Below are 20281 nucleotides of genomic sequence, written 5' to 3' on the forward strand. Positions count from 1 at the left end.
TTGATGTTGGTGGGATTTTGTTCCGGGAAGATGGAGATGGGCTTTCCATTGATGACAAGTTTCCTGTTTTCAACCTTGACTGTGCTGTTGAATTTGCTGTGGGTGGAATCATACTAGAACATATAGACCATGTTGTGGAGGTCAATGAGGGGGTCCTTGATGGTGACAATATCCACTTCGCCAGAGTTAAAAGCTGCCTTGGTGACCAGGTGCCCAATATGGCCAAATCTGTGTACCCTGACTTCTCCATTGTGTCTCGGGGACATGGCTGGCACTGCACCAGAAGATGGGGCTGTCTGTCGAATGGGGAGGAGCAGTTTTAATCACCTTTAAAACAACTTCTTCCCTCAGATTATCAGATCCATTAAATAGCCTCTGAAGGGATTGTCACAAAGTCTCCTACTAGGAGCCCTGGGAGAGGTGCTCAGATCACCAGGCCTGAGGCAGCTCTGGACCTTAGGCACAGCCAAGGAGGAATGAAAGAAGGGGAGCCCCCCCCTTCCTGCCATCTGGAGTCCCCTGTGACACAGTCTCCTTCCACTGAGGCTCCCCCACTGCCCGCATACCTCACACTCAGTCCATTTGTCTGTGAGCGCAGGCTTGCAAGCAATGAGCACTAAATCAAGGCAGTTTTCCTAAGTCAGGAAAATGATGAGCACATTCTGAACCTTGACAGGCTTTTCTTTCTTCGTTTCTGGAGAATTTAAAAATAGATCTGGAGATGACTTTTTGCAGCTGAATTCCACAGGCATGATATCCCCTTTCCACAGTAGAGATGTAAGGAAAACAGCTGACTGGAAAGGCCTTTTCTTGATGTCATTAATTGTCCTCCAGACCCAACATCAGGATCTCAACTACTAAGTGACAGGCGCCATTGTTTGGGCAGGGTCAGCCGTGGGCAACAGCACAGAAGTCCCCTTCTCTCTCCCCCCTTCATTCCCTCGGCGTCCCCTCTCAACTCACCCTCTGGTCTTTCCCACTGCAAGCCACAGGGGAGCGTATCTCCGGTTTGGCTCAACTTCACCCGCACCCAGGCTGTGTGAAAACACAGATCGCCGAGCCCTGACCCTGGAGAGGGATTCAGAAGCCTGGGGTCAAGACCGGGAATCTGTATTTTTAACCATCCTTTGGTGATTCTGAGGAGCAACTCAGTTTAGGAAACACTGGTGTAGCGCAACCAGCAAGGACTTTGGAATCAGACAAGCTGAGTTCAAATCTAACTTTTGTCACTGTGGCCAGGGACCATTCCTAAGCTTCTCCGAGTCTCAGTTTGCCCATCCATAAAAGATGAAACTTGAGTAAAATAATGTACTTTAAATTAAAATTCTCTCAAATTGCAAATTTCTATTCTTCTTCTTCCCGAATATAAAGTCAGACTCTCCCCAAACAACTCGTTAAGCCGGGGGCCGAATCAAGGATAAAAATCACAGTGCTGAAAAGAACAGGACCGGGGCGCCCGGGGGGCTCAGTGGTTGAGCGTCTGACTCTTGATTTCGGCTCAGATCATGGTCTCGGGGTCGTGAGACTGAGCCCTGCGTCAGGCTCCGTGCTCAGCTTGGTGCCTGCTTGTCCCTCTCCCTCCTCCAGCTGGCTCGCACTCTCTCTGCCTCTCAAATAAATAAATACAATATTAAAAAAAAAAATAGAAAGAACAGGAGCATACCTGCCTGCCACCCTAGCCTGCATCTCCACCCTACCCTACCTGGGAGAGCAGAAGGCAGAGGCCCTGACTTCAAGGCTCTCAAGCAGCTAGTGGAAGCCGGCTGCTGGGGTCCTGTGTGCAGTGGGGCAGGCGGGGGGGATGCTGGGCAGAGGAAGGCCCTGGCTGGCTGGGCAGGCAGCAGGATTCTGAGGTCTGTTCATGCTTGTTGGTGGGGCCCAGGTTCAGGGACTCCAGGTGTCCCAAGAGTGTTGGTCCACGTGAGTGTTGGTGGCTAGCCACCACTGTGCCAGAAATGACTGGCCATAGGAGGGTGCCTGCTATTCCCTGGCTCACGTGCCCACGTCATAGCAGGTACTCATGGTTTTTAAGATCCTGGAACATAATGGGCACGTGATAAGGACTCAATAAATATCAGTTCCCACCAAGTCCTGCATTACGATAAGATATAACTGGCTAATAAGGCAATTATGAGTTACTCTTCTAGAGAGATCATTATTTTAAGGGGGAGAGACAGAGTGTTAAGACCAAGAATAAATTCTGTAATGCAGAGAATGTAGAGCTGGAAATGTTCGGGGGAGGGGGCAGGAGAGGTCTTCTAGCCCCTGTAAATTATACTTGCGGGATTTCCTACCTCAATAGAAAATTTAAAAACCTTTTACTCCTTCCTTCTTGCCGATAATCCTTTGCCTCCCTCTCTTTTAAGAATCAGATTGTGCCAGGTACCTGGGTGGCTCAGTTGATTGAACATCTGCCTTCAGCTCAGGTCATTGTCCCAGGGTCCTGGGATCGAGTCCAGCATCGGGCTCCCTGTTCCACGGGGAGTCTGCTTCTCCCTCTCCCTCTACCGCTCCCCCTGCCTGTGTGCACACATTCTCTCTCTCTCTCTCCCAAGTAAATAAATAAAGTCTTTTTAAAAAAAGAATCAGATTGTGCTGATTCTATCATGCCCAAACTACTGGTCAATCTTAACTCTCATATTTAGTGGAAATATTTTGGAAAAATCTTTTCTTTTCTTGAAATCTTTAAGAAGAGGGCAGCCACTCCCTTTTGAAGTTATTCAGAACATCTCAGTTTATGGTCAGAAGAACGGACTGTTACTTCTGGAGCCACCTTCCTCTCGCTTGTCCTTTCTCAGAGTGGTCCTTTTCTCCCTCCACCTGGAACTGAGATGCCTAAGCCTTCGTGCCTGGGTGGATGGATCCAAGAGCTATCCTCTGAGGTCCTCTTTATATGAACATCCAGACTTCCTAACCTAACTTCCTGGCCAGGTTCCAGAATATTCTGTTCCCTTGACCAGCCACACCCAATGAGGAACAAGTAGAAGAAGGTCAATGTAGGACATGCAAGGGGAGAAGAGAATAGTGGAGTGTTGTCATGGGAAGTGGGATTTAAATAAAATGCCCATTTCCAAAGATGCCATAATGCCCTGGGTGCTCTGCTCTCCAAGATGCACACTACAGGGTGGTTTTGGCAGGGCATGGAGCTGAGCCAGAGTTTAGCGCCAGGAGAGGAGAAAGAGGGAAGGCTTGGTGGCCAGATGCTTTTCTCTTCCTCTGACTTTTGCTGGGTCACTTAGAAACGACACAGAAACCCAGACTGTGTTCCTTCCTCTGAATGACTTCCAACTATGTCCCTCCCCAGCCCCCAACTGGGGGCCACTCTATTTTTAAATTTCTCTTGGGAAGTAGATTCCAAAATTTCTGTAAGTCTTCCCGTCAGGAGAGCCTCTGATTTCCAGTAAATTCAGGGTCGCATAGTTTTCTATATTCATTTGCATTCAGTTTGCATAAAATTAGCATGCTTTGGAGTCCCTGACTCTGAGGCAAAGCAACCCAGAGAATTAAAGCAAATGGGATCCAGCTTTTGTGTCCACTGACGTGGCAGAGCGAGGCAGCCTCAGCCTCAGAGAGACAGCAGAGTGGCAGCCCTGACTTTTAGGCAAGAGGTCTTGTCATCCCCTTGATTGGCAGATCCTCACGCTGGGCCCACTGAGATCTCTGTCGGCGGTAGAGACATCTTGGGATTTAATCCTGGCTCCACCCCTGCCGGCCTTGGGTCAGTTATTTGAACTTGTCTGTGCCTCGGTTCCTTCATCTGTAAAATGGGAAAATCATGCCGACTTTGTCGAGCTGTGGAAAAAGAGCTAAACCCAATAGCCCCTGTGGAGTTTTTAGAACGGTAGCTGCCAAGACAGGAAGCACTCAGTAGATACTACCGCTCTCACGCGTGGCAGCCCCAAGTAAAATGCACGGAAAAGCCTGAGGAGCTTGGAGGGAAACATGGGGCGGGCTCCCAGTTTCTTGGCTCTGTGCCCGGTGTGGCGGCTCCTCGTGCACTTTCGGCCCCAACGGATGCAGCCCCGGCAGCAGGCTCGGCGGATGAGGGCCGGGCACGGGCTCTGGCCAACCACAGGCTGGGAAATGATACTGGTGATGATGTGGGTTCCTTTTTTCCCTCTCTCTCCAGGAGGGGAGTATGAAGGAAAAGAAATTGCTCCTTTATTAGTTAGGCAAGAAGGCGCACATGAGCTGGAGGGAGGGACCCTGGCAAGAAGAAAGGCACAGACCCCTGCCTGACTGGTTTGTACCACTCCCAGTGAAGGGTCTGCTGGTCTGGCCTCTGTGGGTAAGGGAGGGCTGAGCATCATTAGTGGTGTCTCTCTGTGTCCAGGGCCCCCTGTCAGTCGGCTCACAGGGCTGCTGGTAAGAGGGGAGGGAGGGCCATAGGGAAGGATGGAATGCTGGCGACGCACTGTGCCCAGATGCAGGAGTGACTGGTGGGCCCTTCCTGGTCAACAAAGCCCTCCACAGATGCCATTTCTCCCCGCCTCACACACACAGCCAGCCTCCGGGACTCTCCCTCTGGCAAACCCATGTCACACTCTCAGCTTATCCTCCATTTGCACAGCTGTTACCAGTGGCCGGAAGCGCTGAGCTGGCGTGTTACAAAAAGTGCTGAGAGGCTTCATGCCCTTACCACTGAGATCCCAGAGCAATGAGCCAACCCCCCAGGTTTTTTCCAGCCCTTGCTCCTCCCTAGCGATCCAGCCCCTGATCCTATGGGCTGTCTGGTGGCCCAGCCTGGGATCCGCTCTCGGGGCCCTCGCCTCCTCCCAAGTGGAGTTAGCAGACGAAACAGACTGTAACCTAACAGTGTTTCTGTCTCTCTTGCCCTAGGTCATGTCAGATTTAGCCTTAGCCTGACTTCCGTCATCATCAGCTTAAATTAAATTCACCGTCTCTGGTTGCCCAGAAAAGTCCCAGACTGGTTGCTAGTTGCTCGTTGCTAGTCAAGTTTAGAGGATTCTTGGATTTCAGCAGCAGAAAGGAGCGATTGTGTCTGGGTACCGTCAGTTGGTTAGAGGGGGACTGGTTGCCCTAATCCTGACTTGCTCCATCCACAAGACCCCTGTCCATCTCTGAAGGCTGGGTTCCGGGCCAGGGCCGGGGCAGGCCTCTCTGGGGACAGAGGCCCGCCCACCATTGGTTTCCCTCCTTGACCAAGAGGCCGAAATGACATCATAATGTCGAGGCAGTGAATATGAAACAGAAAACAAGTGGCTTTAGTTCCAGGAAGTCAGAAATGGAAGGAAAAGTTGTAAAAATTCTTTGAGACCCACTGTGGACTAGGTTTTGTGCTGTGCTAGCCAGAACTCTGCTGCTGACTTGAAGTAGGACCTTGGGAAAGCCCCTCTCCTCTCTAGTCCTCAACTTCCTCAGATGTAAGTGCATCTTGGATTAGTCAAGACCCTTCCGGGCCTGACAGGCTGTGTGGTTCTAGGTGTCTCAGTACTCTATCCCCCGGGGGGAGGGTCAAAGAACTTGCAGATATGTGCAGAAGGATGGGGAGAAGGGGACTAAGAAATGTCCAGTGGGGGTTCTTATGAGTTTAGTTGACCGAAAGGGGGAGGACGAGAGGGAATAAGAAAATAAAGTAAAAAGAGGGAAGAATATAAGAGAGGGAGTTAAGGAGAGGGGAAGTAGGAAAGCTGGAGGTGACCACAGTGACCTCAGGGCTCCTCAGGTACATCCTGGCCAGGTTGACTTTCTTAGAGTGGGGGGTGAGGGGGGTGGCAAATTGTATTTTCCAAAGAGGCCTCAATACCATTGCCGCCCCTACGTCCTTTTGCAATGTGGTCTTGTCATTTCTCTATGAAGAAGCAGAGTTCAATTTCTCTCCCTTTAAACGTGGGCTGCCCTTACGACTCGCTTGTAACCAGTAGAATGTGGTAGCAGTTACGCCGGGTGCCTTCTAAGGCTCAGTGAGCAGGAGTTTCCACTTGGTTATCTTGAGATATTTGCTCTGAGGGAAGCCAATCTGACTATCTGTGACCATCATGCAGAAGGCCACATGGAAGCATCCCTGTGGAGAGTCCCACCTTATGGCCATTTCCCTCAAGGCACCAGACATGTGAATGACGATCTCTTTGACTCTCCAGACCAGACTACTGATCTGCCTCACTTGATACCGTGAGGAGCAGAAGAATCTGCTCCCCATTGAGCCGTGCCCAAATTCCTGATGTAGGAGAATCTACGAGATATCATTTTTTTAAAATTAATTAATTAATTAATTAATTTATTTATTTGAGAGAGAGAAAGCACGAGTAGGTAGAGTGGCAGGCAGAGGGAGAGGGAGAAGCAGACTTTCTGCTGAGCAGGGAGCCCAATGCGGGGCTCGATCCCAGGACCCTGGATCATGACCTGATCCGAAGGCAGCCGCTTAACCAACTGAGCCACCCAGGCACCCGTCTACAAGATATCATTTTTTAGGTCACAAAGTTTTGGGGTAGTTTGTTATAAAGCAAAAGGATGGTAGGAGAGGCTTATAAAAATATAAGCTTCCTTAAAATGAGAAACCCTTAAACATGTACGCACAAGACTTTTAAGATCTCAGAGATGTGTGAGATTTCAAAACAAGTTTGGAAGCCAGCTTCTAACTTTGCCTATTCAGGACATTATAACAAAATTACCATTTTCTATAGGTCACCATATTATGTTTTTAAAAAAGTTTATTTTTGTGAGAAAGGGAGAAAAGGCACTTCATCCCACCAGATCAGTTAGAAGGAGAGAGATGAGCAACATCAAACGTTGGCAAGGATGTGGAACCAGAAGAGCTCTCGCATGTTCCTGGTGGGAGTGTGTCATGACAGTCACTGGGGAATTATCATCTAAAACTGAACATATGCATGTATTCAATTCCATTTCTAAGTATACGCCTGACAGAAATGTATGTATATTTTTACCAAAAGATCTGCATCTAAGTGTTCATAACAGCACTCTTCTTATTAGCCAAAAACTGGAAATAACCCAAACACCCACCAATGGCTGAATGAATAAATAAATTGTAGTACATGTATGCAATGAAATACTATATAGCAGTGAGAATGAGTGAATTATTGTCCGAAAAATTGTGGACAAATCTCATGAATATGCTGTTGAGGGAAAGAAACCGGAGTCAAAGAGTACATACAACGTGATTCCATTTACCTAAAGTTGGAAAACAAGCAAAAGGAGTCTACGGTGTCAGAAGTTAGGATAATGGTTACCCTGGGCGGTAGAGAACCTGAGGGGGGCTTCTCGGGGTGTGGTGATGTTCTCATTCGTCACTGGTGCTAGCTGTGTGGGGGTTTTCGGGATGTATGCTATACTTCAAACTAAAATGTTAAAAACAGGAGGAAGGACATGCTCTCAAAGCAAAAGATAGGTCTTTAAAAAACTAATTTAACTTTATACAAAGTTTTATGAAAAACTTTCCAATTTCTCCTTCCTTAAACTAGTGTAAATTGCATTACGGCAAGGTGCTGCGGCTGTGACTATGTCCGTGGGAGAAGGAAACAGGAGTGACATGGTCAGCAGCAACTGAAACTGGGGGAAACAGGCCAGCCCTCCAAGGAAGGTGCTTCTCTGTGGCTCTTTGCTGACAAGTATATTGTGTGCATGCAATGTGCATATCTAGACAGATCTTTCCCAAAGTTTTGCAGGTCATGAAACATGTAGAAAATGGCAACATTGGAATGGCATCCTGGGATATCAGATGGGGCTCCTGGCAGCCAAAGCTGACTGGCTGGGTCCTCCAGGTGTCCCCAGGATGAGCGGTATCACTACCTCAGCACACTTGTGGGAAAACACCCATTTACACAGTGGGGGAAGACATGAACCTCCATAACACATTTTAAGTTCTCCTGTTCTTCTGCCCCAGGAAAATCCAGCCCTTGTACCCTTCGCCTCTGGATTACAGGTCCCATTTGCAGTAATGAAGATCATGGGGTCCAGGGCTTTACTCGGCATTCCTGGTCTCTCCTCTATGCCGTGGTCTCGTCTTCCCTTCCAGCCTCGCTTCCCAACACACCCTCACCCGCTCCCCACTACCCTCCTCTACCTTATCCCCTAAACACATGGTATCTTGGGCACACTGTACTTGTCTGTCATCTAGAAACATCTCCCAAGACCCCCAAACTCCCAAGTCCTCCTCTTTCTCCATCATCTCTTTGCTCAGACCTTTCCTTCTCTATGAGGCCTCTTTTTATACACTGCCCAAGGCCACCACCACACTTTGACTTGCGTTACTGGTGTGTGTGTGTGTGTGTGTGTGTACGTGAACTCTCTTGCCCATAGTAGGTGCTCAACAATTGTTTCTCCAATGACTTCTAGGCTGCAGGGAGACCTTGACACTAACTCCACCTTACCCCTATTCTGGATGGTCACTCATTATCCCCTTGAGTTGGACCCCCCAACCTCCTAGGGTACCGGTCTTGTGGCCACTCCACATTCTGCCACTCCCGGCCAGAGGCTTGGAGCCAAGCAGCCCGGATGAGAGACATTACTCAGAACCCTCCCCCCCAGCTCACACCTCCGGCCTTGGCATTAGGCTAATTGTGGTGTGACAAAGGGAAGTGGTGACTACCACTCAGCCTCAGTCCTGGCTCCCATCATTCAAGCGACAGCCTGCAGTGCCAGGATGTGGCCACAAGGGGCTCTACCGAGCGACTCTTATGTGCAGCGGAGGAGGGTTCTGTTGGAATACCTCCCGCCCAGATGCACAAGGTACGGCTCAGGGAGGCTCTCCTCCCCTCTCCGGTTCCCTTTGGCTGCCTTAGCCTGATGTTTTACCCCTTAGCCACCTAGAAGCTGTTTTATATCTTAAGACATTCCTCCTGGCTTTCCCATGAGCCTCTCTCTTGCCATCCCCTTTACTGACCAACAGTCACCATGGAGGGAGGACACTTCCCCTTCGTCCCTTCCGCCTCCTTTAGATGAGTGCTGAGCCCACACCCTGAGCTCCCAGTCTTTCAGGATGTGGGATGGAAAATTGTCCTGTTCCATCTTTTTAACATCTCCTGACTCTGCCCCCTTCTCTTTCCTCACTGCCTCCCAGGATCAGATTTCCCCATCTCTGGCCAGGATTAAGGCAATCCTGGCTTCCTGGAGCATCCCCTGTCTCAGACAGCCCCCTGCCCATCAGCTGTCCACCCAGGAGCCAGAGAGAACTTACTCCTATCAGGTGCTGGCTCTCAATGGCTCCCCAGGTGCCGGAAGGTCCAGCTGCCGGATTCTCCAGCCTCATGTTCCTCTTCTCCTCTTGTGAGCCGACCAACAATACTGAAATATCTATAATTGCTCAACACATCGTGATATTTCAAGTCTTTGTACTTTGCACACATTCTTTTCTGTGACCTGCACCTCCTCTACCCTTTATCCTTGCTCCCCATACTTCCTCTACCTGGCAGAGTCCTATTCATTCTTATAACTGCCCCTTCCTCTGTGAACACTTCCCTGACCCAAGACTCCTTCCCATGTCCCGGAACCTCCTCTGAATGGATCCTGTACCCTGAACATGCGTCTCTCCTTGTATCTGTCACTCAGAGTTGTGATAATCACTCAAGTCCGTCCTGTTTTTCCCATTGATTCCATAGTTCCCGGCAGGACACGGCGCTAGCACTCAGTAAAGGTTACATGAAAGGTGTTGCCTCATCCCTCCCTGCACCATCACCTCCGTCTTGAGCAAGTCCTTGAAATGCTCTGAACTCCCATTTGCTGATCTGCCAAATGGAGACCTGGGAGAATCAGAAGGGGGCACATACATTAAAGAACTTTAACTGGCTGAGTGCTATTAAACAGCTAAATGCTATGCAGATGTCTTTATTCCAGACGAGTGTTTACCTGCACTTGCCTGTGTGGAAATCAGAGGATCAAAGGAATGTGATGTGATCTTTCTGTAACTTCCCTGCCTTGAGTCCAGGGAAACGCTGGTTAAGAGTAAACTATTAATTCTGTCTCCCTACAGCTCTGAGTCTTCTCTGAAGCTCTGGGTTAATGATTCTGAGGTTGTTTTCCTCACAGGGCCAATCCGTATCTAATCTTTGGCATGTTCTATTCTTTAAGAATAACTTGACTCACTCCAATAACTCTCCATTCTGGGGTTGTGAACCTTGTTTTGCCTGAGGAAACGGTGGATGTGTGTGGGTCTCTGGCTCCTTCCTTCCTCACCAGAGCCCCACCCCATGGCCATTCCCTTCACCAACAGAAGCGACTCCTCTCCTCCCTGACTCTTTAGTGCATGGATGCTGTGACCTAACAAACAATCTCCCTCAGGTGAAGTTTAAGGATTTGTTTTCCGAACCCCAGAAGGAGAGACTCGGTAAGGAGAAACACTTTTAAATTGTTTCTCCATACCAAAGTTTAATTAGTGGCTGTGGGAGGAATGGATTGTAGGGGAGATTCCAGACTGGTCCCTGGAATACCAGGCAGGAGGTCTGTTTATGGCTGGCTGCAGTGCAGGTCACACAGAGCCTGGGGATAGAAGACTGGGAGCCAGACCTAACTCAAGGGTGGTCTGGACACTCTTGAGATAAGACCACCTGAGGGCTGTGAGCTCCCTGAAATTCAAAAACCAGCTCACAGTGGCTCATTATCAGGAGATCCCCAGCTCCCAAACCTCCTTCTCTAAGGGGAAGTCCAGTACATTGGGTGCAGAGTTTGGGAACATAGTGGTGGGAATCCTTTGCATAAAGGAGTGGATCACTGTTCTGCAAAGGTTTTACTGTATGATAGGAACAAGTTAACTTTTCTGAGCCTTAGTGTTCCTATCTGTAAAATAGTGATTACATTTATTGTAGGTAGGTAAATTATTACAAGAACCCAGAACCCAATTGAAAGAGACCAGACCTTTCAGACATAAGACATAACACTTTTGTGCATACACAAGAGTGAAAACATAAGGGAAAGGCACTTAGGTATGTCGGAAGCAATTCTAGGACCATTCTGATTGCAGAGATCGTGATGTGAAAAATACACCTGTGTGCGCATGGCCTTGCTTCACAGAACATTTCCAGAAGCTCTGAAAGCCCTGTGTTCACCTTGTGTCTTACCTTTCCATCCTGGAGAAAACCACTGTCCTGAATTTTTGTGTGTACTGTTCCCTTGTTTTTGTCACACATGTACTTTTGACCTTGTTTTTGAACTGTTCTATAAGTGGAATAGGTTACAGTCACAGAATAGGTTTTTTTTCCCACACCAGGGTATGTAGCTGCTCACTGTTGCATTTATATCCCACTATGATATCCTACATGAAAGGTGTTGCCTCACCCCTCTCTGCACCATCACCTCCGTCTTGAGCACGGAGGGTTGTGTTGAGAATTGTGTTGAGGGTAATTTGGGCTGCTTGCAGTGTTTCACTATTTTTTGCTATAAACATTCCCACCATCTTAGAACCGGTGTCTCTCCAGGATATATACCCTGGAAAGAACTTGCTAGGTCTAGACGAGAATATTGCCCACAAAGGCTGCTGTACCCCTCTTCCCTCCACTGAATAGCCCGAGGAGATGGGGAGGACCGTTCTTACTTTGTCCCTGTTCTTACTCTGTCTATGGACCTTCAGGAGTTAGGAACGTTTATAAAAATAGAGAAATGGTGGAGGTGGAGCATTAGGGGCCACAGTTTGACTTTTAGCTATGGCCCTGAGGAACAAGCCAGACAGGCCTTGAGGCAGGATGAGCTTTGGCTCTGAGCATGGGTGTGAGGTGGGGGCTGCCCTCGACTGGACCCTGGGGTCTTGGATGGCAGCCCGGCTGACCTCACAGAATCCACTGTGAGGTCACTACTGGGCTGCAGGACCTAGAAATTCCGACAGAATGCAGCATGCCATTCTCAGATTGTATGTTTTTTTATTTCAACTGCAGTGAGGAAAGCTGGAATGGAGTCTCCGGGGATACGTCCCTGAGCCCGGTCCCCTTTGCAGCTGCCGAAAGCTCTGGGTCCTACTAATGGGCTTCGAAGGTCACCATCTCCATGATGTCAGATGTCCCGCTCCCCGCGCTCTCCAAGCACTGGCCGCTCTCTGCGGCCTCGATGATGGCCTCCATACCGCTCCTGTCCACGGTCTTCGGCAACATGTCCACGTCTCTGCCCCGTGGGGAGGCCATGGTTCTTGTAATAAGGTTGGCTTTGACGTTCCTCAGGAAGGAGCTGATCCTGCTGAGCCTCTTGGTCTCGGAGCCCGAGCTGGGGGTGGATAAGCTCCGCCCCGGTTTGTGGGAGGTTCTGGACTCCTTGGCGATGGGGGCGTGGCTGATGCGTTTGTGGGGGGCGCGTCTGCCGCCCCCCGGGCTGCCACGGCCCTTCTCCTTCTTGTCCTCGCGCGCGGCTCTGTGGACCGCTATGGACCGGCTGGAGGCTTTCCGGGTGATCTTGTCCCCCTGGGCCTTGTGGCGGCTCTCGGCGGCCCTGCGGCGACGGGAGCTCCGGCGGGCTCGCTCCTTTTCCCGGTGCTCCCTCCGCTCCCTCCGGCCCTTCGGGGGCTGCCTTCCCGCCTGCCCGCCCGGGCCGCCCGCGCTCGGCGCGTCCGAGAGGAGCGCTCCTTCGGCTACGTCCAGAGCGGCTTCTCCCGCAGCCTTGCCGGCAGCTCTTGTCCCGGCGAACGCCAGGGACACGCTGTCCTCTGGGAGACCGTTGGACGAGTCGGAAGTAAACCCTGGGGTCTTTCCGGTACCTGCCAAGGCCACGTTCACGCTCCTCGGGGACATGTTGGCAGCGCCCGCAATGGCGAGGTTCGCTTTGCCGCCTCCTGGACGCTGGGTGGCTGCCCCGGCTACGGCCGTGCTTAGCTGTTCAGGGGCCCCAGACCTGGTAATCGCCACGCTCAAAGCGCCTGCTGTGGCGCCCGCTGCGACCCCCGCTGCGAACCCTGTTGCTGTCCCTGCGGCCACCACTGCCGCCGCCCCCGCGGCTTCCCCCGCCGCTGCCTCTGTCGTGGCCCCTGCTGCCGACTCCTTGTCGAGCCCTGTCGCTTTTGTGTTTGGGGCGGCTACGTCGGGCAGGGTGTTGGGTTTGTGGGAGTCCTGATGGGTCCGCTCCCCGCCAGCAAAAGCTGCAGAGGTGGCGCCGGCCACCTCCGAGACCACGTGGAGGCTCCTGATGCTGACCTGGTCCTGATCCCCTTTTCCTTGGAAATCTGCCCCCGCTGGGCTCCTCCGGTCCTCTTCCTCAAACACAGGCATGCACAGCATGTCCTCGGCTGGAATGGCGTAGGTATTGCTGTGACTGTCCACTGGCGGCCGGAGGAGGTAGATGAGCTTTTCCCAGTAGGCAAAGAGGTCTTCCCGCGCGTTCAGAGGGGGACTCAGCTGCAGGTAGCACGAGCGGCCCGTGGCGAACTTGAGGCGCAGCTGTTGTTTCTCACGGTCGTGAATGGAGATCCTCACAAACTTCAAGGGAAGGAGCCTGGTGAGCTCTAAGGTCTTTGAAGCCTTGCGGCCTTTTCCCTTGGTGGCCTGGCCCCGCCCGGCATGCTCTTCACAGCCGGTGGCCGGGCGGGCCAGCAGCATGACGTCAGGGAGCGGGAGGATGGGGCTGGTGGATGCGACGCCCACGGTCACCATTCTGACTCGGTTGTGCACATCAATGACTTCTCCCCTTTTGGTAATCTGGATAAAGTCGCTTTCAAAAATAGGTGCGTACTTGAATATGTCATATTCTCCCTTGTGCAGTTGTCTCTGTAGTTTCCCCATGGTGGTGTTGAACATGCCCACCCCGGAAGCACTGTGGGCTGTGTGGTAAGGTAGCAGAGCCTCGGCGTTCATGAGCACCTTGTGTCACGAGCAGTGCTGGCTGGCAAGGGGCGGGGGGGGGCCCTGGGTCTTCCCTTCCTCGGCCTTGTTGGGTTGACAGAGGGCTCCTGTGTCACACGGGTGGCTCTGGGGCAGGTGTCTCCACCCCACCCCACCCCACAGGCCACAGACCCCCCCCTTTGGCTCAGAACCTCCCAGAGACAGGGGTCCGGGTTGGGGGCTCTGAGGATGGCAGAGGGGATGCTGGTGTGTGCCTGGACCCCAGACTGAATCTCTGCAAGGGTGTAGAGATGGACGGTGGGCTCCTCCTCTACCTCACCGCTGCCCTGATTTTTTAAAAATTTTCCTGAGAGGCTGCAAACTACAGTCCTGGTGAGAGAAGTGACCACTCTCTCAGCCTAAACCCCTGCGCAGCCATATTTATCCTCTGCTGCCCTTTGTGACCTGTCACTGTCACATACCCCTTTGTTCTCATCCCCCAGACACCCCCTAGGGCGGGGCCACCATCCTCCCCCCAAAATCCCCATTGCCCCCACAGAGGACAGGCTTACCCTGCCAGGGACTCAGGTGGGTATCAAAATAAAAATTTCTTCAAATGGAACAATTTTGTGTGGGGACTTTTTTCTCCCCTCCCCCAAATTCAAAAGATTCAGCAACTGGACCAAAGCTATAGGAAGGTAAGATGATGGGATACATTTGAACCATTGGAGCTCATGGTTTCATTTTGTCCAAGAACCCAGAATTGGCAGTCTTGGTTCTTGGCCTGCTCTTTCATAACACTGCAGTAGACATTGATGCTAGCAGCCATTAATGATAACCTTAAACACTGCATCCCCTACGCACCATGCCATGTTCTCCACATATGACCGTAAGAATCCATCAAGTTTGGTACTGTTGCTACTGCCCCGTTTTACGGGTGAAGAAAGTGAGACGGTATCATTGGCCTAACTTCACAGAACTGATGGCAGAAGAGGCAGTATTTGCATGCAGGTCTACCCGACTCTAAAGCCTTTGTTTGGAACCACCACAGTACTTTGCCTCACAAAGAAAGCTTGGGCCAGCCACAGGTTTTAAACCAGACTGATTTAAGACCTTTCTGATGCACTATTGGAAGTTGCATGACTCTATATGTGTATATATGTTATGGACAGAATCCAAAACAACTACTTCAGGTGGTGGCTGGCCTGAAATGGGAATTAAATTGTACAGGGGGGTCATCTTCGTTCCTCCCCTCCCTTATGCTTCTACAAACAGCCTGTGTGTGGAAACCTGGTTATGCTCTCTTAAGACCCCTGGTTTTCTTCCCTTCTTCCCCAGTGAAATGAAGTGCGGGGGGTGCAGAGGTGTCATCTTCAATTCCAGGAGCCTACCAAGCACCCTCCTGGGGCAACAGGAGTGGTTTGGAAGCATCGACACCTATGGGGAGCATGTACCATTATACCTCCTGCCTTATCACCCCTCCCACAGAGCTAGCTGCAGAATATGTGATTTCTAAATTGTTACTTGGAAGTTCTAAGACACCTGCTCCCAACTCTCTGATCTCCCAGTTTGATGTTACGCCTGAAATCCTACATTAGGGATTCATTCCTTGAAAATAAAGGATATCTTTCTGTTCCAATACACACACCTGTTCATCAACCGGTGAATGGATAAACAAAATGTGGTCTATCCATACAGTGGAATGTTATTCAGCCATTAAAAAAAAAAATGAAGTACTGATACCTGCTACAACAGGGATGAATCCTGAAAACAGGATGCCAAGTGAAAGAAGCAAGACACAGATGGCCACATACTGTATGATTCCATTTAGATGAAATACCCAGAAGAGGCAAATCCACAGACAGGTAGTAGATTAGCGGTTGCCTGGGGCTGGACGGAGCGGAGTGTAGGGAGTGACTGCTTAATAGGTACAGGATTTACTTTGTAGGGAATGAAAATTCTCGAACTAGATAGTGGTGATGGTCACACAGCATTGTGAATGTACTGAGTTTTACACTCTCTAGAATGGGTACAATGGTAGATTTTATGTTGTGTGTAATTTCTCTCTCACACACACATGCACATATACACTCCTGCTTGGAACCCTTTAGAAAGGTCAACGGTGTGACTCAGCTTTCCATTTCCCCGTCTGTAAAATGGGGATAACAGTTGCTGTAAGGATTCAACGAAATAATGCATGTGAAGTGTTGAGCATATCGTCTAACTCAATAAATAGTAGCATTTATTAGCATTCATCCTCAACTGGCCTTTTAAGCCTCAGTGTGAATTCCTTCCCGAGAGCAGTTTTTGAGAGGACAAATTGAGAAGCTTGTGGGGTTAGAGTCACTATGAGAACACAGAAGGATGCTCAATGGGCAAAACTGGCCTCCTCTGAGGCTCTACGTCAGGCAGATCCATGAAAACACAGAGAAAGGTGAATACAACCAGAGTATGGGATGGGAAGAAAGGAAAGGCTCAATATGGGTTTGGGTTTTAAGGGTTTATTCAAAGCCAATGGGGAGAAAGTAGGATAAAGATGGAAAATAGCTTTTGAGCTCCTGGCAGAAAGTTAAAGTTTTAATTCCAGAATCCCTCTGGGCCAGAACCTTTAAAACTCTTGATTCTGCAAGAGGTGTCAGGCGAGATGTTAGGGAAAGGCAAGGGGCAAGGAGGAGGTCAGGAGAGGGGGGGCTCTCCATGACCTGCCAGTGTGATGTCACCACCCCAGCAGGAGGCCCGTGGAAAGAGACTGGCACACTGGGTGTGTGTCTGATTCTGGTGGAGGCTCCATCCAACTTTATTCTCTCAGATCCTCCCAACCTTCCCTCTCCATTGAATATGAAACAAAAGGAACTGAACAACTTGATGGTAAATAGATTATTTGTCCTTTTTATTATTATTATTGAAGTATCAAAACATAAACTTGGCCGCAGGAAACAAAACTGTTTTTAATACACTTGGTAAAAGGAGCTTTCAGTTCCACTAACCATATACAGTGTATTTTTCGGATCAATTTTTTTGGCCATTGCCACCACCCACTTCCTTCCTCTCCAATTCACTGTTGTTGTCCTTGGCAGCTTAAAAACTGTCTGGAGTTTCTAACCGCTGATTGGTGGCACCTACACCTACAACCACAGGGTAAATGCCAAGGATTTCCCCCCCCACCACCCCTTAAAGAAAATAGATTATCTCCTGAAAGCAGTGGCAAGGGGCGCTTCCACCAATTGGCTCTTTACAGATGGGCAAGTATCCCTGATGTGCAAATAAAGCAGCAAAATCAGGACACGGGTGTCACAGGTGCTAATTTAAAGGAACCGTACAGTAGTTCAGAGGAGCAGGCTCCCCATTCATGTGCACGAATCTTAACATTGGATGAAGCTAATATCTCTCTGAAGGAAGACATTAGTAGCAGAATAGACAGTTTTTATTTCTGGCCTGTGAGGAATACCTGTGTGCACAGGCAAAGAGCAAGGGAGCCTGGTTCTGTTCCAGACCTAAAGAATCCCATTCGGTGAAATGCCTTTCTTTGAATTAGCACACCTATCAAAATGATTCTCTCCCTCTCTTCCTCCCTCCATTCTTTCCTCCTATTTGAAATACATACTTGCAATAATCAGACACATATTTGGACATAACGGATGTAATCGAGTGAATACTTTAAGAAATGTTCTGAGGCAGAAGGTACAGTGTCAAGCTGAACAATGGGTCTACATTTTAGGCATCTGTACATTCAAAGAAACATAGTTGAGATTTTATATCAAAACTCTATGTTAACACCAAACAGTTGGTCTAAAGGATATACTTGGTTGGCGCTGTGTTTCGGGGCTTGTCAATGAGAAACTGGGCAACAGATGCCACAGTCTGAGGAACAGAATGGAAAGTCAACTATCCCGCCCAGTGGCACCCCAAAGAGCAAAGGATGACCCTTGGGAGAATTTTTAAGCGAAAACGCCCCTCCCCCTCGACGGAGAGGGAGGGGGTGGGGAATGGCTAGAGTTCAACAACCAACCCATTTAAAAGGAAGAGAAACCAGCACAACACTTAAGTTCACCATGTCTTGGTTCCAGTATTTATTATATCAACAAGTTAGGAATACTAGGATAAATAAGTAATATTTTCTCTTACAGAAAATTGTAATGATACTATTGAATAGGATTAAACACTCTTGAGGATTTCACAGAAACATCAGAATTTAAACAGACAGTAGCCAGAGTCCTGTGGCCAGTGTGAATGACCTCTCACAGTTATAAATGCTCTGGGCCAGATTTCTACAAACATCCATATGACAAACAATGCCACGAACATCCAATAATGCTAACGCCTAGGCATCACCGGGCTTCAAACTTGTCTCCACTGAATGTGGTTTTCAACTGTGAGAAAAGGAAAATGGAATATTCTTTGGCTTTTCTGGCCTAGAAATAACTCCTGACCTAAGTCACTGAGTGGAGAGTCCTAGCCCTTTGGAAGTTGGACTTCCTGCTTTCTTCCTGTGACATTATAAATGAGTTTGAGACAGAGGACCTGCAGTCATGCCCATGAGTTTTTCGCTAATGCCTGGCTGCCACGGGAAAGGCGGCTTTCTCTGTTGACACAAAACTGCCCTGCTCGCCAGCAGAATTCTGTTCTCCCGGGGTGGACAAGCTCTTCTGGCCACCTCAACATTCTGTAAGACACGGCCTATGGTGCTCGCCAACCCCCCCCCCCCCCCCCGCTCAGAAACCAGATCTGAGGAAAATCACACCGGTGTTGTGCAAAACAAACATCAGGAGAGCACAATGCCTAGCTTTGACACAGACGCGTTGCACACAGTTAATTCCGGTACATAATAGCATGTTTGCTAGAAAACACAACCCTGGCCATTGTACAACGTTGCTAAATGCCGTTCTCACTCTGTGTCCCCTGTGAGTGGCCGTGGCAGCGCAGGACGTGGCCCCACTCCACCCACCCAAGGTACAGACACTTCTTCAGCATGAGTCCTAATGGTGAGAATCCTGGTTTTGGTAGAATCCAGGCAGAAGATGCGCAGGACCCTCAACAGGGGCCATCTGCAGCATCCAAGAAGAGCCAGTAATGTTAAGGTCTAAATCCTGGCATTGAGACAAAAAGATGTCCTTGTCCTGGTCCAAAGTCCACTCTGGTGCAGAGAGGAAAGGCCCAGCTGAGTCACCAAGGGCTCTTCCGCCTCGATGGTTCTTCACGGCTGGGATGTGAGAGGTGCACAGGAAGTCAGATCTCCAATGGCTTCAGGGTTTGGGATGTAGAAGGTTTCGATGAGGACTCTCCAGTTGCCCCCATACCACGACTGCTTAGCTTTGCAATGTTCCTTCTTTTATCTGTTGGATAAAAAGGTTTCTCTCATCTTCTGGAGTCCGCCCATTCTGAGCCCGGACAATACACGTGGGCCGATGAAGGTTGAGCATGTATATCAAATGTTGCTTCTCGTTCTTGAGCTCCTCGATTTGGGCCTTCAGTTCAGCGTTCACGCTCTCCAGCTTCTCCGACTCCTGGGGAACAAGCAACAGAATTATTAGGAATGGAGCCAAGGTTCCAGTGCAGAGAGGCTGGCCTCGGGGTGGCAGTGGTCACACGTCGTTGTGGTTCATGAGGCTGGGAACGGCCTGCAGAGAGGGAGTGCTTGGGCTCCCTGGGACGGCGTCCCCACAAAGCTGGGACAGCGGCATTAGGTCTGGGAGAATCCAGACCCTGGAGAAGCCTCTGAACTTGGAGGCTTCTTCAGAGATGCCCTTGAGTTTCCACTCAAGGTTGAGGGTGGGTTGTGACTATCATGGCAATGAAAATGCAGTACAACCAATGGCTCAGAGACATCCTTTGCATGAGTCCAACAGCCCATGAGCAGCCCTGCTGGGAAAAAATGCAGACTCATGGTGCTCTGTCTGTTGTGAGTCACTGATTTCAGTGAGAAGTTCGTCTCCCCAGAAAAAATGTACATGGCAACACACAAAATGTCTCCATTTTCACTGCCTCCCTGAAGCAATCAACAGAATCCTTGCGGACCTGCGGAGCCTGGGCGGAGACTCTGCGCTGGCCTGTCCACACTTGGGGGAGGGGACACAGGCACGGAAGGACTGCACCTGGGCCCGTCCCACCTGCCCAGGGATGCTCTTCCCACCTGCACTTCTTCCTGCAGAAGGGGAGCTGGCGGAACACAGAGGGGAGCTCGGGCTATGGGATGAGCTGAGGAGAAGGGCAACAGAGTTAAGAATACACCAGAACGCAAAAAAAAAAAAAAAAAAAAAGTGTAATCACTGCTTGCAGATTAAGGAAATAACTTGTTTGAAGAGATTAATTAAAGGCTTTTCATACTGAGCCAATTGAGAGCCGGCAGCTTCCTTCTCTCGGTAAAACGGGTGAGTGAACCTTCTTTAACTGGGCTGACATATCCCGCAGCCTGGAAGCTGCCAGACGTGTATGGACGGGCTAGGACTGCTGGGAATCTGGGCAGCAGACAATCTGTGGTTTTTAATTCACACACCTGCTTCTTCTACATCCAGAGTCCCCTTTGATGTGCTAACAGCTCCGGTCCCCCCTCCTGTAGCCACCAGCCTTCTGCTACC

The 20281-nt window shown here is 49.9% G+C and overlaps 2 protein-coding genes across 4 annotated transcripts in view; both read right to left on the bottom strand.

Annotated features, from left to right (window-relative positions):
- Nucleotides 1–11805: 11805 nt before the first annotated feature.
- Nucleotides 11806–14244, bottom strand: GARIN4 (golgi associated RAB2 interactor family member 4). Its single transcript, XM_025877902.2, has one exon. It carries the CDS (start codon nt 13737–13739, stop codon nt 11922–11924), a length of 1818 nt encoding a protein of 605 aa, XP_025733687.1. The 5' UTR covers nt 13740–14244; the 3' UTR covers nt 11806–11921.
- A 2330-nt stretch (nt 14245–16574) lies between these two features.
- ATF3 (activating transcription factor 3) overlaps nt 16575–20281 on the bottom strand; it is a 59139-nt gene continuing 55432 nt past the window's right edge. For all 3 annotated transcript variants that reach the window (XM_073900222.1, XM_073900220.1, XM_073900221.1), the window contains exon 4: nt 16575–19210. In XM_073900222.1, coding sequence (XP_073756323.1) covers nt 19013–19210 — 198 coding nt within the window. In that variant the 3' untranslated portion in view covers nt 16575–19012. The remainder of the gene's footprint in view (nt 19211–20281) is intronic.

This window comes from Callorhinus ursinus, unplaced genomic scaffold, assembly GCF_003265705.2.
Source record: "Callorhinus ursinus isolate GAN/ISIS: 27379988/994484 unplaced genomic scaffold, GSC_fseal_2.0 scaffold13, whole genome shotgun sequence".
Taxonomy (NCBI): domain Eukaryota; kingdom Metazoa; phylum Chordata; class Mammalia; order Carnivora; family Otariidae; genus Callorhinus; species Callorhinus ursinus.

Coding starts and splice junctions, on each gene's coding strand:
- GARIN4 (XM_025877902.2), bottom strand. CDS start 13,739: ATGAACGCCGAGGCTCTGCTACCTTACCACACAGCCCACAGTGCTTCC.